The sequence below is a fragment of the Poecile atricapillus genome, chromosome 6, assembly GCF_030490865.1.
Source record: "Poecile atricapillus isolate bPoeAtr1 chromosome 6, bPoeAtr1.hap1, whole genome shotgun sequence".
Classification (NCBI taxonomy): Eukaryota; Metazoa; Chordata; class Aves; order Passeriformes; family Paridae; genus Poecile; species Poecile atricapillus.
The window spans coordinates 30,733,605-30,752,618 of NC_081254.1; the positions used below are offsets into that span (position 1 = coordinate 30,733,605).

Sequence of the window (19,014 nt, forward strand, 5' to 3'; positions counted from 1 at the left end):
ATGCCGTTCAAAGAAAAAATAAAATTTCTTTTTCCTTAAAACCACATGACACTTCAATATAAATAGACTTACATCATGAAATGTAGTGGTTAAATATCTGTTGTATCTTTTCAGCAAAGTGTGTTAGAGATACTGTAACATTCCTTAGGCTACTATGTCAACTTAAAAGAACTTGTATTTCTAATTCTAACAGCTTTTTTTATGTATCTACATTTATGCACTTATACATTTACACCTATCTACATTTGAGCAAAATGCTGCCTATGTGTTTGGATAAAAAACTGACTACAGTCCCATGCAAAGGATCAGCCCACATCTGTATGACACTTCAATCCTACTTAAGCTTGTTCAAAGTATCATTAACATTCTTCTTACACAAAAAACACTGCTCTGGATTAGGTAATGGGAGACATGCTTGGTGTGCCGGACTAAATGACAGAGGAGGAACAACGTAGCATTAGCAGGTTATTCTATCACCTGTGCTTTCTATTCCCCTTGGATGCACCAGCCTCTTCTTCCATAACCTCTCCCATACCATGGCCTGCACCTGCCCTCACAGACCATGCTAACCACTGGAATCTGCAGTGCTGAACCCCAGAGCAGGAGAGAAGCTGTAGCATTGAGGAAAGGCTGAGCTGGCCTGTACTCAGCAGTGGAGCACCACAGAACTAGGGTTCAGTGGCATCAGTGGCAACACAGATAAAACTTCCTAATTGTGGTGCTCTGAATCCCATTAAACACACTCTCAATGACTTACTATAAAGACCTAACCATTTTAAATTACATGTTTACTTAGCAAAACCCAAATTTAGGCTCACTTATCCCAAAAATCTAGTGATGCAAGCTACTTCACACAGGAAACTCCAGTATGAATTTAAACCATGAGAGTAAATACTGCCAGACAAGGCCTTGAGCCATCTCATTTGTGCCACATCCTCAGCAGGCAGTTCTGTTCACTGGATGGGCTTGACACTTCACACTCAAAGGAAAAGGCCAACTTACAGGTGATAACAGATGGCCATGATGGGGAGAGGCCATGCTCAAAATGTGTTCCATGACTGCTGCCTCAAATTATTTTCATTCCCCAACTTACTGATTTCAAGGCATTTACCATTACCCAGTCTGAAAATACCTTTTGTGATGGTAGATGTAAGTATCAGGAAATGCCTGCTGACCAGATACTTTACAATTCATTTCTCCAACAGTGTCACCATGTTTTCTCACTGATTTTGTATGTGGACTACCTCCAGGATTCTTCACCTCCCATAATTTGCACTTCTTAACGTTTCTCCTACAGCAAATCTGAAAATCTGGGAAATACCAGGGAGGTGATTTTGTAGAGCAGCTTCTGCAATGTCCCTGAACATTTCTTGGAGCAGCTGAAAAGGGAAGTTGTTCTGCAGCTCCTGACCCCACCATATGGCAGTGCTTAAACTCAGCCCTCAGATCATCTGCACAGTAATAAAAGCACCTGTGTCAAGACAAGAATGGCTCTTTTGGACACCAGGAAAGGCAGAAAACCACTGTGGGCAATCATTTGAATTATTAAAGAACCTGCTTGCCAAATGAGGGAACATTGATTTAACTAAGTTCCTTTACTTAATTGTGCATTAAAATCATTAATCCACAAAGATCTGTAAAATGGACCAACACAGCTGTTTGTGAGCATCTGTCTTCAGCAGGGAAACCAAAAGGCCAAGAGGAAAGAAAGTCACCAGGTGTTAGCTAAAGTACATGTTAACAAAATTGAGGTAACACCTGACACTATATACATTTATAATCCTGCTGGTTTTCATTCTGTACAGCTATGCCATACATGGAGAAAATGTTCAGTGACAGGCTGGACAGCACACTGGGCAGCCATTTGCAAGAATACAACCAAGAAGAATAGAGGAATTCTGAAATTAATTTCAGGGGCTAACCATGGGGCATAACCACAGCAGCAGTAGCCATATCCAAGCTCCTATGGAGCCTGGGAAATAACAGCAATTCAGTCATGGTGAGTGGGATTTCAGCTCTGTTCACCAAAACACACAGGTTCTTTGCCAGCAATTGAGCCACTGTGCCTTCTCTTGTACTGTTCCCCAAACGATCCCAATTAAAGATGTTATGTCATGTGACATATGGCAAGTTACAGTCACACCTCTGATGTGTAGACAGCAGCAACAGAAGGCTTTGATTCCTGCATACCTGGACTTCATCAACAGGAATGTAGTTCACACTCCTGTAAATGGCACCATTCCCAGACTCCTAATCAGACCCTATCTTCAAGAAACCCCAACATTTCTGCTTTTTTCAAAACACTCATGGGGACAACTTAGCAGAGGTAATGCACTGTGAAAGTAATGTTCTGCCTTACATGGAGATACAGCTACAGCATTGAGCTCAAATGGTTCAGCCCAACTCAAAATGGAGAAGAATACAAGATTTTCTAGAGTCAGCAGATTGCAGACAAGCCCCTCGCTGCCTTGATCCAGGAGGTACAAAAAGCACTTATGGGCTATTCATGTGACCCAGAGAAAAGCCAGACATCACAGTCGTGGCAGGAGAAAATCTCACCAATAATAATGCTGTGGAATGTACACTTTTGTCCAGAAGTGTGTTGACTGCCTCATTTTCAAGGAAAAAAAGGTACTGTTACACAAGGAAACCTGTCCACTGTGTCTAATGCCATCCCCTGTACTCAGGACACAAAGTCAGTTCACAAGCCAACAGTGAATCAATCAACCACCTAATACCAGGGTATTCACTAACTTCTGGTTTTGGAACCATCCCTTCTGGAAAAGCTGGGGCAGAGAAACACAGGAACACAGTGCTTAGGGGAATATCTAGGGAATAACCTGCACCCTAAATGCAGCCTAAAAGTATAGGCTCTGTCAGCACTAGCTCTGGGCCATTTGCAGGTCTCAAGTGCCCTACAGAGCATTACCAACAGAGAAATACTTATTTGGTTTAACCAGGATAGAAACAAAACTGGAAATTATTTGTTGTGCAGCAATTTAACCCAGGCATCCCAGGTATCTTCACACGAAGCTCCCTCAGTGGTGACAAAACACCGAGGCATTTCTCAGTAACCTGCATAGCAAGCAGCCACCTGATTGACCCAGTGCAACCCCAATGTAGCTTTGCTAATTCCACTGTGCTGACTTTAGAGCTGAATCTGTCCCCTGGTTGCTACATTGCTCCCCTTCACACAGCTAATGTGTGTGACTAAAACTCTGCTCAGCTCCAGATGGCCAAACGTGAAAGAAATTGAGAAACAGAGATTGCCAAATCTCTGCTGAAATATATATATACATACATGTATATTCTTCTGTATATATATATATATGCAGAAGAAATATATATATATATTCTTCTGTATATATATATATATATATATATATAAGAAATCAAAGAGGGATCATGAATTCAGCATCAGAAAACATAATGCAATGTGCTGTCCTCTGTTTTGTAGCTCAAAGTATTTACCTTGTAAAAGGTAATGAAAAGGTGCAAAGGTCATGGAAACCTGCAATAAATCCCTGCTTCTGACTACTGAACAGCATCTGAGCTCTCTTCATCCTGCTGACAGTGTTGATGTCCTCCAAGACAAAAATCCACCATGCTCTAGATTAGGGGTAAAACCTCCCTGCCCCTACTGACACACAAGCAATTCCAAAGAAGTATTAAACCTGAATTACAACTACGTTCAGGTACTCCATGCTCTTTAAAGAAGGTAAGGCATGACTACAAAATTAACTATGCACATCACAAAAAAGGGGTTGCCTGTGGTTTAGTCAACTGGATAAAAGCATCTCTATACAATCTGGGGAGGTCCTCGCATTTGTAGCAGTTTTCCAGTATGCCAGGATGGCAAGAGAATTCATTGGAGATACTCAGTTCAGCGCACTGTTTAGCCTAGAGAGAGGAAAGGAGAGAGACAGTGGAAAGGACAGCAATATTTTGATTAATATACAGAAATGGAACTCATTAGGAGTAGGATCAATTTCAAAGTTCTATACAACTTCTCTTCACTAACCTACATCTGACATCAGTCATAACACTCCAGAAACAGCTTAAAGTAATTTTCACACCTTCCTTCTAGGACATCATGTCCTAGATCAGATAAAGTAGATTCTATATGAAATACAGATTTTACCTAGACTACCTAGTAATTGCCAGGATGAATGATTTCCCAAAGATCACAATACCCACTATCATTCTTTCAAACAGGGGAATGCTTGTTCAGCTTCACGTAGCTTATGAATCACTGTATACAATTAACATTATTTTGAACATTCCAAAGTATAACTACTTTCATTATCAGCTGAATTTTGTAATAACTATATATTCTTGAGGCTTTCTGTTCTGCTCATATATATAACAAATGTGGAAACCCCCCTTGTTTTGAAGTATGCAATACAGGGGTTCAGACAAAACACTCCTGAATAAAACTGTATGTCCCTTAGCACAGAACCCTGTGCAGTAACAGGGTGCTGGGTTTGGCTGGGGTAAAGTTCATCTCTTTGTGGCACATAGTAGGAGACTATGCTTTGGATTTGGTGTAGATGCAGTGTTGATAACAGAGAGATGTTTCCACTATTGCAGAGCAGTGCTTGCATGGAGTCAAGGCCTTTTCTGCTCCCTACCCCACACACAGCGAGCAGCCTGGGGTGCACAAGGAGCTGGGAGGGGACAAGGCCAGGGCAGCCAACCCCAGCACAGGGACAGGCCAGCCCATGCAGCATCATGTTCAGTATAGAAAACTGAGGGAAGAAGAAGGCAGGGGCACACGTTTGGAGTGGTGGTGGGATGCCTTCCCCAGTCACCATTGTGCATGAGGGAGCCCTGCTTCCCTGGAGATGGCTGAATGCCTGCCTGCCCAGGGAAAGCACTGAATAATTCCTTGATTTGCTTCACTTGAGTGTGTGGATTTTGCTTTCTCTATTAAACTGTCTTTATCTCAGCCCACGAGTTTTCTCACTTTCACTCTTCCGACTCTCTCCCCATCCCACTTGGAAGGCAGTCAGTGAGTGGCTGAGTGGAGATGAGCTGCTGGCTGGGGTTAAACCACAGCAATTACAAACTGCTAATGGTGAAATGGCCTTAAAAAGGCTGTGTGCCTCGTCCTGCCTCCAGGCAACTGTCCCTGCAACCAGTCCTATGCTCAACATCTTCCTCTGCTTCATACCACACCAAAAATATGACCAATTCTTCTCTCTGACTGGCACAAATCTGGAATTATTCTGTTGGCCTCCACAGTTATTCCAGATTTACACAACCAAAGAGAATACAGCTTGTCTTCCAAGAGCCCCACTACCAAAAATTACTTTTCACCAATATATTCTTTGCCCATAAAATAAGCATTACAGTTTCTAAACAGTCATTCAGGCAAGAAACAGATCTGAAATAAAAGACATGCTGATTATTTTTTGTAATGCTCAGGAAATATTGCTGTGTCTGCCTCACCCTCTGATACTGCAGAATATGCTCAAGTGTAAGCACAGTATTGCTGGACATTTTCAGAATGGGAAAATAACCATTTTAGAAAGGCTTTAAACTTCCAGTTCCTAGAGGAAATTGAATTTGATTCTAAATATTTGTGGTCCAAAGACCAACTCTTAAGAATAGAATGTTACAAAACCCATAAATACTGGTGATAAATAATGTTGGACAGAATGAAAAGCTGAATTGAAGATTTCCTACTAGATTATTTTGCATTACAGAAATGAAGGAGGGTGGGGCAGAAAATTCAACTTAATAGAGTCCAAAAACTATTTCAGTCCATGGTGAGTATTGTTTATGGAATTTCAATCTGGGAATGAAACATCGATTTAAGTTTTACTAAGGGCTCTACACGTTAAAGAAATTCTGAGTAGGCACAGTAACATGAACTATAAATGCAGAAATGCTCCCCCATCATGGTGTCAAAACATTATTTTTTATCCTAGAATTTGGAAAAATCTCAGACAAACAACATTTGTTGCTGGAAATCAGAAAACGAGAACACACTAAGTAAACTGAGCTTTCCAGCCAGCATGAAGTAAGACAGATTCTGTCTAAAACTGTCAAATTAGGAACTGTTAATAACATTACTGGTGTTTAGGCAGCAGCAGTGATTCCTGTGGACTTTATCTTCTCTTCCTGCTATTTTTCCTGTCTCCCCAATTTCATTTACATGAAGTGTATTTTGTAAACAGAAGAACTACTGTTACACTCATGGAAACACTTTTGATCAGTTTTGCCTGCAGGTGTGGATGCCTTTACACAAGTCAGAAATCAAAAGTACAACGGGTAATTAACCCATTCCCAGTGAGTTAACACAGGACTTCTGTTGGCATATTTTCCAGTTTCTTTACATGCCCCAGCTGATGGGGTTTCCTCGTTGCCCTAGGAAAACTCCTAATAATTCTGTCTGAAACAGCAACTTGCAGTGCAATGAAAGCATTAGTAGAAAAAAATATAAGTATGTATTCAAGGAAAGCAGCAGATCCTCCTGTTAAGTAGACCGTGTAACTGGGGAGGATAGAAACACACCAGGGCTGGAGCTGTTGAGTCTCACTTAAGATTAGCCCTTTACTAGGAAACATGGCACCTAACTTAGTTTTGTATTTTTTCTCCCAAAATTCATATGCTTGCACACGTGTTCCCCACTCCCTTTCCAGGCCCTATGCTTGTGTGATACTGCTAGAGAAGCATAACTTCATAAACCTAATTGCTTAAAAATAGGATCTGGCAGAGCACCAGCTCCTAGATCAGTCTGTGAAGCGTTCAGAGGTTTTAGGCAGCAGAGTTTTTCCTCAGGCTATTACATTCCAGTACTTCCCTCCACTCCCTCCAGAAAATCACAAAAATATTTGCAGCAATTCCATGGACAGTTGCTCCAGCACACACTCCCCTTGACAGACTGCTAGGCTACTTGGGGGGCCCAAACAATAAAGAAATAAAAACAAAAATCTTCTTGACACCAGAGCACTTAAAACTCCTTTCTGTAACTCTCTAAATGTTCTTTATTCCCACTTCTTTTACTCTTTTTTAGATTCAGGGCCATTCTGTCTCTGTCAGTTCTGCTTCTGTAACAACTTGAAGAAGGATTTCCATACACGCTCTCTTGTCTCTATTGCTTTAAATATGTTTATTTTGCTCACCATTCTCAGGTGACCTCTTCCACTCTCCACAGCTTGTGAGAGCTCCTTCATCCACTACTCTCATGGCTTCTCAGTCTCCAGAGGAAAGAGCAGGAAGCAAATTTAGTAAGGGTAGAAGGCTGAATCTTGACCTGCTTCCTTGGAAAACTGAGTCATAATCTAATAGCAACATACAGATCTCACTGGGTCTGTAAATTTGGAGGAAAGGTTCAGCTATGGAAGCTGAGTATCACAGAAAAAACATTTCATGTAACTCCACTAATCTTTCAGGAAAAGAAATTGTGAGCATGAACTAACCTCTTCCCCTTTCAAATGGCTGCACAGGTGGTTCCAGTTTCTTTAGCTGCTCTCCACACAGACTCCCAATGTGTCTGTGTGTACACATCCTGCACATGCACACAGCCACCAAGGGGACCTCTGCTGGGGTCACCTCTTCCCTGCACTTCCAGCCACTGGACCCGTTAGTTCTGGCTGGCTGCTCCTGACCTCCCCTCTCCCAGCCATTGCCTTGGGCAGCAGCACCAACAACCTTTACTAAAAATACCTCCTGAGCATCATAAATAGCAAGATGGTAGGATTCTTAGTACCCCTTCAGGCACGTAGCCTTTTTGCTTTTGATAAATACTGAGTGGCAACAATGGACAGAGAATAAAATGCATCTTACAGTACTGGGATGCTTGGCCTGTGCCTTGCAGAAAGGAAAAATGAGGACTCCCAACATCCACAAATGCTGTCAGCAGAGGACAAGAGAAAGAGTGGAATATTGCTATTGCAAGAACTCACAAAGTCTCCCAAACATAAATTTTGAACATTTTTAATTCAATAGGATTTATTGGCCAAACCACAAGACCAGTGTTCCCAAAGAAAACCTTAGATCTGCAGAGTACCTGCGTCAAGCAGGGAGCCGTCAGCAGGAAAACTCAAAGGAAGGGAAAGGTTGGCTCTTGCCCTGCTGAACTTTTGTACCACCACAAGCTGTACAGAACAAGCCAAATGCACAGTGCCAGGCCAGCCTGGCAGAGGGGAGAGCAAGATACAGCCCTTTCATGCCACTTGACTCTGAAGCACTTAGGCAAACGCTACATGAACCTCTCTACACCCCAGTCGCACAGATTTGAAAAACCCCTGCAGTACCTAAGGACTGAGGTCATGCTGTCTGGAAATAAAAAATATGTTAAAGAATCTAAAATCAACTGCCATTTAAGTTTAAGCTTTCAGCCATTTTTCTTATTGAATCTATTTGAGTAGAAATCCAAAAGTTCCCTATAAAGTCCGGTAGTCTGCAAGCTTTGTTGACACCTATAATTCCAAATATTCAAAAATGCTGACATACAATAAAAAAATGCTAGATGGCTGTTTTTGGTTTTTTTTACATTCTTCTGTAAGTTTTATAATAATAAAGGTAGAAAATGTTCCTCTGTCCAGCTGCAGCTCTAAAGCAAGAGCATCACAACCGCTGTTTCCTGCATAAACATGTAGGAAAATATTTACTATGTTGCAGGCATGAAAACAAATATAGAATCACTGTGGCCACTATGATACAGTCACAGACACTGGTAATTTAAAATATTTAAGTAGTATTTTCAGAAAGATAGCAATTAAGACAATGGTAGTGGAATTTTGTTGCAAATTCATCCAATCATATATGAACATAACTGGTTAACCAGACCCTTTTCCTTTGAAACATAAGACTCCAAATGTGCACTGCACATCTAAGTACACAAAACATTTTTGTTATTCATCCCAAATATCAAAACATCTGGCAACAGAAAATAGGAAAAAGTATTTATAGACATTTTTGGACAGAGATTACTTCAGGTCAAGTCCAAAAGCATCCTTAAGCTGCAATCATCAAAATCTTTTATCAGTGATTTTGGATTTAGCTAGTGTTACTAAGAGAGAAATATAACATAGGCTTTTTATAGCAGCTGCCAATTCAACAATGATCAAAGTTTTATTATTCTTCCTTAGATCAAAGTCTGGACCGAATAAGTTTGGGATTATCTCCGGCTCATAAAGTAGAATAAACAGTTCTGGATAACCACATTATTATATAACAATACAGGCTTCTTGCAATAAGTTTTGTTCTTATTTACATTTGCCACAAGTTTTTAATGGATTGGACTATCATTTAATTATTTTATTGGCTTATGAGGACAACAAAAGAGAAATTTATACAGCAGCAGCAGAAGGCCATAGAAACATTCAAATGGTGTCTTGTGCATCTACATTCATATGCAGAAGACATTAATGAGAAGAGGTGAAACCATGATTAGGAAAGTAACACTGGGCATACTGCCAGTGAGAGGTAATAGGTTTTACATCTCTGCTCATTATAAACCACTCAAGACATCTGGAGATCTCCTCTTGTGGGACAGAGGCATTCACACACACCTTGGCAGCCTGTCCACACCTGTACACACCCTTCCAACCAGCATAAGGACCTTCCTAGGTAGAGAAAATCAGGATACTCACATTGTGTTGGCTTTCATTAGCAGGCATAAAATATTGCTACATGGACAACACTCAGCACAATTCTTTTACAACTAAAAATTGTAAAGGTGCTTAGATTTGAGTTTCACTCAGGTGTGCTTTCAGTCAAGAAAAATAATGGTTTTTTCCTTTGGTTTTCATTCTGAGAATACCATTGATTTCCACACTGTCTGTTGACCACAGGCTCAACAGTGTTCCTGTTCCACTGAACAAGGTGTTTACTGTTTTCTTCAGTGACACAGCAAGTCCTAAATTCATCTCTTCTTTCACACCCTAATTCTATGAAATTCATTCATTTTTCACAGTCCTTCTGGAAGTCAGCTCTCCCACAAATGTTGATTAGGAGAAGTAGCATCCCAGGAGACCAGAGAAAGACATTACTTTGGCATAAACTGTTTTACATGTTCTGTAAGCAGGTCTAAGTGTTAGAGCTGGAACATCTTTTTCAGACCTGTTGTTATTACAGGCTCTTAGCTTTGTTTCTTTATCATTAACTAGGTTTCAGCTCTTATATAACCTGGTTGTCTCCCAGACTTTCTAATGCCAAAAATAAACTGAAAGCTTTCATCACGAGTTAAAAGGAAACTGTAATTTGAACAGCAGTTTTGCTGACTTCTCTGTTGATCAAAGATGCCTCATACGAGCCTGATGTAATAGAAACAAAATCAGATTTATAATAACAGTAATTAAAGCAGAATCCTTTCATTGAGTGAAATCTCACAGTCCTTACTTGTATAAGACTTATACTGGAGGAACAGATAACATGAGAGCCCATTTATTAACTTGAGGTATCAGTTACAGCAAAGGGACAGACCATCTTATCATGTCCTTCCTATAGAGCCCTCTGTGCTAAGACCACCCCTCTGACTGACCTCCAAAAGGATAATTTCTTAGTGCCATGGCAATGAGTTACCAGGAAAAAAGTCTGTGAGAAACAGAAATAAACATTGTTGGCTTCATCAATGAACAGTAACACGTACTGCAGTCCTCAGCATGCTCCAAAGAGAGCTAAGCACAGGTCTAAAGGCCTCAGAGAGTCTGAACCTCGCAATTTGCTGGCTGGCATGGACTGGTTTTCTTGTACCACCCTCTCAGATGAAACTGCAAATACACCACAGGGGATAAAAGTACCTCTTGCCTCACCTTCGAGAACACCATCTTCTCAATGTTTCTCATTTCACACTTCTCTTCAGAGTGCCCTCAGTCACAGCTGCACAGAGCAGGCATCTCTCCTGTGGACTTCTCCCTGCAATCCTACCAGCACAGCAGGAAAACACCAGCAACCTCCTCTCAAAACACTCTGGCTCATCACACTTTTTTCACTCACCAGTTTTTTTTACAATGGTAAGACCAGACCTTCCTTCCACTTCAAAATGGGGCAGTCAGAGGAGCAGAGTAATAGTTTTCAACAAACATGAGTGCATACCATCTTTTCTATCCATGAAGAAATAACTCCAAGGATATGTAAGTTGGCCACAACAAACTTTGCAGCAGCACAGAAGCCAACACAGGCTGCAGAACCCACACAAGAATTTGGGCAGGTAGTCAAAGGTAGCTCCTATTCAGGTCTCACTAAAGCTCTGCACTTTAACTCAAATATGTACACATGAACAGCAGGCACTGCACTGTGGATGTGGCTGCATTTCATCAGTTACATGCAGCAAAATGATTCCCCAAAGCCCTAATTCTGGATTAAATTCTGGATTGCAAATAGAAAAAGAAGGACATAAAAACCCCACCACCTGTATGTACCTTGTTAAAGCCTGTCTGGCCCAACCTTGTTTACAAACTAAGGATTTCTCTCCACATGTGGGATTCTTATTTGGGTATGAGCTTCTGAAAATTTATTTCCTTCTGAGAACATGACATAAGTGTTTAAAAAAATGCATGTCTCACAGTTTTTCTCTGCCATTGCTGTATAATGTTTAGGAGTTTTCTTTAGGTTTTAATGAATAACAACACTTAATCATAAAGATACTTTTGCCTAAATAGGATGCAGCAAAAAAATTTAAGGCTACTTGCTGGTATCAGAACACACAAGCAAAAGTCTGCTTTCCACAGTATGATTCTGCCTTAGCACTGCAAAACTAAGAAATACTACACCAGTCACATGAACTAACCATGTGTGGTTTTCATCTTCAATTACCAACAGATTAGATTAAAAAAATAATTTGAAATAGTCTATTCAAACCTATTAAAAGAAAAAATAGAAATCCCCAAAAGATTGTTTTCAGAGACTGTGAAACACATGAGGTTCTGGTGTTCTTAACTAAAAACAATTTTGCTGCTTTTCCTTCCATAAACTGATGCTTATTTTCCTTCTTTGCAATTCCTTTCAAAACCATGCATCTAAAATAGATTCTACCTCATTGTCCCAGTTTCCTCTTGTTGTTGCCATTAGTCTATGCAACTTTTTCCATGCATTCAGGACTAATTTTCTTTAATCCCAAAGGTTAAACAGCACAGATTAAGCTTTGCTGAGAGGGAAAAATAGATGGGACGAGGCATCAAACCTTAAAAAGGACCAGCTTAAAAGAGATACTTCTGTTCAAATCAGATACCTCTGTAAAATATATATTCTTCTTTCCCACTGAAATAAAAGCTCTACTAGGCCTAAAGATTCGGGTGCAGCTACTGGTTCTCATGTACAGACACGTACTGCTTTCAGTGATTTGATGATCCAGGTGCTGATTCTGAGCTACTTAAGGCATTAAATTGAGGTTCAAACCCTAAAATAAGTAGTGAAAAAAGCATAAATCATTATATGTATTTAGAAGAAATAAATAGAAAGTACATACAGGATTAAATAACAGAAGGAAGTCAGTACAGAAGAAATTTGGGGCAAAAGCTGCGGAGAGAAAAGCTCTCAGAGCCAGATCCAAATCCTGCCCTGCATAGGTATTCTGAGAGGGAAACAGCTGTGCAGGCATGACTGCACACCCAGCCTGCCTCAGGTAGTGCTGCAGAGCCCCAGACCCTGCCAAGAACGCATTCCTTCGGGCTATGGAGCCTTGTAGCAAGGAAAATGGGGAAAATCACTAGGACTGGAAACACTGAAACTATAATACTTAACTACCATAAACATGCTAAAATTCACAGCTTCTAAAATGAAGGAAATGTCCAGCCAGCTCACACTGCCCCACTCCCAAGTCACTCAGCGTGAGAGTGTTTGGTAATAGCCATGAAATAGTCACATCACGAATTAGGGACATCATGACATCCCTGAAAGAAATACCATTGACAACAAGTAGAAAAACACAGCACTAGATTTCACAAAAGGATACAGCAGCCACCTCCTAAGTGGCTAGCTCCTTTAGATAAGAGCAATTTTACCCTGAAAATCACAGACTGTAATAAAACATTGACCAGACGCTCCCAGCAGCAAGTTTTTAAATCACTCAGCATAGACTTCAGTCAAAACCATTGCTGCCAGCAACAGCAGCCACATCTACAGCTATCTGAGGAGAATGAGAAGACTTGGAAAAGAAACATAAAGACTGTTAATGGTAGGAACTCAAGATTTAGTATGTAAATTTCTCATTGAAAAATTGATGATTTTCACACAAAAGTTCCCAGCTGTGAGATAGATCAACCAAGAAATGTGCAATGTCCAGGAAGAAAGAACTGCTACCAGAGCACAACATAAAGAGTTGGAGTTTATAATCTGCTGTTACAACTCTACTATTAACTTGTGTAAAAACACAATGAGGAGCTTGAAAAGAGGCCCAGAACACGGAAATCCCCCTGTTCTGACTTGACCCCCAGACTTAGGGAAAAGAAAAAAAAAATGTCCAGGACTTGTCTTACCTGATGACAAAAACACTCTCTCACTACTGTCATGATGATTTATTTTTCTGAAATGAGAAGTGTTTGATCTACATTTGATAAAAAATCATATAGGAAAAGACAAGGATTGTAGCATGAAATATATTCTTAAGCTAAACAACTCTACTACTTTGACTATTGAGCGGGCAAAAAAACTGTATCTTCCTTCTCTACAATACCCACATCAGCAGCATCAGGGCGGCACACTACAACTTGTTAATACTGGGCAGCAATAATATTTCTTCAACACTAGCTCCTGTCAAAATTCAGTGACTTTTTCACAAACAAACCCACACCAGTCTTGATAAACCTCCTATTTCACACGTCTTTGTTTTCTTGAAGCAGTTGCTACTGGACTAAATGCAGTTCATGCTAATTCTTTCAACATTTAGGGAAAAAATTAGTAAAGATCTTTGTATTTGATCACACCAAACACTCCCATTTGTGTCTGTTTGCTCTAGCATAACTGAAGATTGTAATAGTTAAAAATAGCCATTTTTCCATTAACTTAGACCTTCATGATAACAAGTAGCTTTGACAGTTTTTAAGCAGTGTGAGATAACATGCACAAGTAGGTCACAGTTATACTTGGCTTTAGAAAAATGTCTTTCATCCAGGGAATTTACAGCTCTTTGCAAACAAGCCCTTAGGTAAGCAACAATCTATAAGGCTTACTCCAACACCCAAATTCACTCATGTATGAGTCCTAACAGCAACTACTTAACAACAGCTGAAAGTAGAATATTAAGCCTTTTGCAAACTGCAAAACTAAAAAGCCTGACTGACGTCAATGGCAGCTCTCCACTGATCCCAACAGGCTGTAGAGCAGGACATCAAAGTGCCCTGGGAAGAACTCCAACTTGACAGGGAAGGGAAAAGTGATTTTTCAAAGTTTGTTTCAGCTCCTACTTCAGTCACAAGATTTCCAAAATCATTACTTGTTCAAGCTTCTGGGAATACTTGTCTGTGCTGCTTCACCTGGCATTTGGTCAACACATCTGCTAAAGCCATACTATTTCCTTTCCACAAGGAAAGTGGTGGAAGAATGTTAGAGACATTTCATTTACAACTGGAGGTGAGAGACAGGTGTGAAGGACTGCAACAACAAGGTCTGTGAAGAGTGTGAGGAAAAAGGAAAGTTTCAGAAAATTCATCTTAAGGCACAGGTGAGACATTAGTCCTCACAGCATCCCCTCTGAAAAACTTAGTTACAATTATTTCCATTGTACAAGTAGGGAAACACAAAACTCTCTAATCCAGAGTTTTATTAAAGGCAAAATTACATGCATTTGTTTATTGATTTATAGTATGTCATAATTTCAGTGACTATATGGGTATTTTTGGTTAAATAACAACTAGAAGGAACTAGAAGGAACAACTCTATGGAACTAGAGCAGGAGAGTTAAAAGGAATGGTCCAAAAGTCGAGAGGTACTGTTGGATTTCAGGAGTTTCTTCTGTCATCTGTTGCAGTCAGTTCACTACACCATGCTGCCTCCTGGAGCAAAAGAGATGAATAGAGAGCTGCACAGATTGAACACTGATAATATTGTGATGTTTTTTACTTTCCCTTGAATATCCTCTGCAGTTCAGTAAGAAAAATGTCATGGGTGAATGTTTAACTTTTTTGCTATGCTAGTTATGCTCACTATATAATCAACAAGCAGACAGCTCCAAGTGCTTAATGCATTCAGAATAATAATGATCACCTTTGGACATCTAACACCACATAAAATATTAACAATCAATATTCGCTGAGCTTGCAGACCATAATGATACAGTGGCTTTAATAAGACTGCATATGCATGAGGTAATCTGCCTTCATGAAGCACAGGGTCTCTATCTGGCATTTGAACAAAGCTCTAACCCCTTAAACACTCCTTACTTGTGCTACATTCTCATGAGTAACCTCATGAAGTCACATCACTTAAATGTGTAAAAGTAAGTTTCTATTTTGACTTTTAACAGCAGTAATGTTTAAAATAATTAATAATGACAATAATCTATAATGTTTTACACACAAACAGCTTTTGGTCAGCACTGAATAAATCAATTTATTTGCCCAGACTCATGTGTTTTCCACATAAATCTACTTGTTAAACTTTAAAAGGATATATTGATGGAAATTAGTATTTTCATCAGTTTCACGAATCTTATTCACTTCTTCCCTAAAGTCTTATGGACTGTCTTTCTCTCTCTCTCTCTATCTCTCTCCAATTAATTACTCTGAAAAAACTAGATGGCACGAGAGGGACTGAGAAAGAATTCACTTTCCTTCTCCAGGCAGCTCTCCAGCAGAATTAAGCAGGCATCAAACATCATGTGTTGTGCAGATGAATGGGAAAGAGGGACAGTGGGGGAAGGAAAAGGAAATATGGCCAGTGGAAATGTTGTCTGGCTTCCCATTCTGTACGGTTCAGTTTTTGTGAGTCATCTGCAAAGCTGAAATTGCAAAGATTTTATGTCACTTTTTCAAATCCAGGTACCCCTCCAATAACAACAAATCTGCTCCAGGTTATAAAGCTTTGCTGGGTGCTCCCCACGAGTACTAATGCATCCTTAGCACAGCACTGATGCTCATATACTTAGTGTTCTTCCAGAAATGGATTCTTTGGAGACCAATGTAGTCCATTTCTCCCTAAAGCAAGAAATCTACTGTTCCATGAAGAATTATGCCACTCTAATACCATTTATTATTTATATCTAAAATGGGTGTGATGCTTTAGGAGTATGGTCATAGCCACAAAATGCCGACAACCTTTTAGGAGTCACACGATGTCTTCAGTGTGCATGAAGCTCCTTTGGATGTCAACGGGAATTCAAGCAGATGAAAGAGCTGGTCCATGCTGAGCAGTATTCAATACATGAAGATGCAGAGAGATCAAAGGATGAACAAATAAGAGGCGTCCTTACATTCAGGGGTTTGTCAATTTCTAATATATAATTTTTATATAGTATTTTTCACAAGTCAGAAATAGCCAGGGAGTGGCTTTACTTGTCGGTATTGTAGAGATAATTGTCTGTCTTCAGGAGATGCTTACAAGCATTTCTGCTTTGTTATGACAGCATTCAGAGAAAACTTTATGTCTCCAGTCCTTTAATTTGTACTAACTACAATAAAAACCCTAAGGCATCATTCTTTGTGCCACACCTGTGCCAGTTTCACATATTGGAAGCAGAACTTTGGGACAAGATGAGATCTGCAATCAATAAGGCTGATCAGTTCATCTCCAGCCCAGAACGGGCAAACACATAGCCAGAATTTACACACAAATGCATGCAAAAGACAAAGGCTCTTCAAGTTCAGGCCATAATTTTTAAAATGTAAATCTGAAGTAAAATTCAAAACGTTAATTTCAAGCCAGACGCAAATGTCCATCAGAGGTACGAACCGACTATTGGGTTTACCACCACACCCTACCGGGAGCACTTGCGTTACCAATGACAGGACAAGCCGGATGCCTCACTGCGCTCATCAGACACCCAGTTCCAACCCGTTACCGCTCCCTGAGCGGCAACACCCGCCGAGCTCTGACCCTACGCCCACCCTCAACACCATGTTCCTTTCTCTGCATGCATCCATACGTTCCCACCGTCACTTAACGCGTACCGAGCCGCCGCACTTCCCCGTGTCCCTTCAGCTTCCCCGGGGCGCCGAGGAAGGCGGAACGGGATCCCCCGCCCCAGCAGGTGCGGCGGGTGCCCGGCCCCGGAGGATGCTCTGCGGCGTCCAGCCCCGCTGCCGGAGCCCCCGGCACGGCCCAGCTGCAGAACGGTGCCGGGCAGGTGCCGGCCGGCGGAGGGTCATCCCCTGGCCTCCCCCTGCCCCGAAATCTCCGGCGCAACCCCGGGGTGCGGGCACCGCAGCGCGGCCGGGCGGCAAGGTCAGCGCGGCTCCGCCGCCCGCGCCCCGGCCGCCCGCGGGGACGCGAGCGCGGCGCTGCCCCGGCGCGGCGGAGAACCCACCTCTGGCAGACATGGCTCAGCCTCGGGCTCGGCAGCCGCGGAACTGCTGCTGCTGCTGCTGCTGCTGCTGCTGCTGCTGCTGCTGCTGCTGCTGCTGCTGCTGCTGCTGCTGCTGCTGCGGCGCTGGCGCTGGCGCTGGCGCTGGCGGTGGCGGTGGCAGCAGCGCACGGCCCGCACCGCCCTGCGCCCTCCGCGCCGCGGCGGCTGATGCGGGGGGCGGCGGCCGATGCTGGGCCGGGCCGGGGCGGGCGGGTCCGCGCCGCCACCGCGCTCCCTCCCTGCCCTGCTCTGCCCTGCCCTGCTCTGCTCTGCTCTGCCCTGCCCGCCGCGCTGCGGAGCGGAGCCGGGGCGGCCCTGCGGGGCGGGAGCGCGGCTGTGTGCGCGGTGTGTGCGGGGCGTGTGTGTGTGCGGGTCCGGGTGTGCGTGTGCGGCGCGGAGCGGCTGCGGGGCGGGGCAGCGCCGGCCGAGCCACCGCGGCCGCAGCCGCTCCCGGGCGCGGGGACTGCGCGGGGAGCGGCGCGGCCAGGGGCGCACGGCGGGTGCGGGCGCGGTGCCGCAGAGGGCGACAGTCGGGGACAGGAGCGCCGCCGGCAAAAGCCACGAACGCCGAGGAAAGGAGCGCGGCTGAGCTCCGGCTCCTTGGAGTGCTGGATAGGCGTGTCTGCTCCCGGAGTCACTGACAGAGCCGTGCGACAGCAGCTCGGCTCGTTCGGGACCCGCCGCTGAAGTCTGTGGCACAGCTTGAACTTCACGCACCGAACAGCAAAGATAAACCTGCGTAACTGTATGTAAATTGTATATAAACACAGAATTTCTAGCAATGTTGTCTGCAAAGCAATCTTGGCGTTAATACACAGAAAAGAGCACTCGGCTACCTCCTGGCACCTTAATAAAAGTACCAAGCAATCAAATGCAATGCACCAGGAAAACAAGATCAGTATCTGGTGGACACCTTTACCCATGGCAGCCCAGCCTCCAGCCTAGTGAAGCCAAATATTCCCATGCCACACTAAAAAGAAAACCCCTACACCACCAGATTATTAGATGGTGGCATGAGTTAAGCAAATCAACAATCTAGTCTGTCAGGAATGACAAGTTAGAGGGCGACATGAGAACAGTGCAGTTAAAACATTAGAGCAGACTTTTATCAATTTCAGAATGGGCAACTATGAACTAAAAAACAGAAAGCCCAATCTGCGATGTTCAGCAAGGAGCCAACTGAAATGCAAACTGAATGACAGGAAACACTGAATCACACTCCTCCACTCTGATCTACCATGCACTGTACATCTTCATACTAGCAAGAAGCCTACACAATTTTTCTATCAAGAAAACACACAATTACCAGAACCTTATCTAGGAGAGGTGGTATAGATTGCATTATCATGTGGCCATGGGTCAGGAATGGATGCTAGTACAAGATGTATCGTGGATTCTCACTGCTATCTGCAAATGCAGCCCAGTCAGTGCCTCTGCTCTGTCACATCCATCCTCTGGCACTGCTCAGCTTCCCCCTCACGCCTGCCGAGTAGGGAGGGCATTTGTGTAGGAACTCATGGAAGCAGCAGCAGGATGGGCAGCACTCACATGCCCCCTCATTA

General features: G+C 42.6%; 1 protein-coding gene across 1 annotated transcript in view; it reads right to left on the bottom strand.

Annotated features, from left to right (window-relative positions):
* ABLIM1 (actin binding LIM protein 1) overlaps positions 1-17,514 on the bottom strand; it is a 189,078-nt gene extending 171,564 nt beyond the window's left edge. Inside the window, exon 1 of the mRNA XM_058841965.1 lies at positions 17,414-17,514. Coding sequence (XP_058697948.1) covers positions 17,414-17,426 — 13 coding nt within the window. The 5' untranslated portion in view covers positions 17,427-17,514. The remainder of the gene's footprint in view (positions 1-17,413) is intronic.
* Between the last annotated feature and the right edge of the window lie 1,500 nt (positions 17,515-19,014).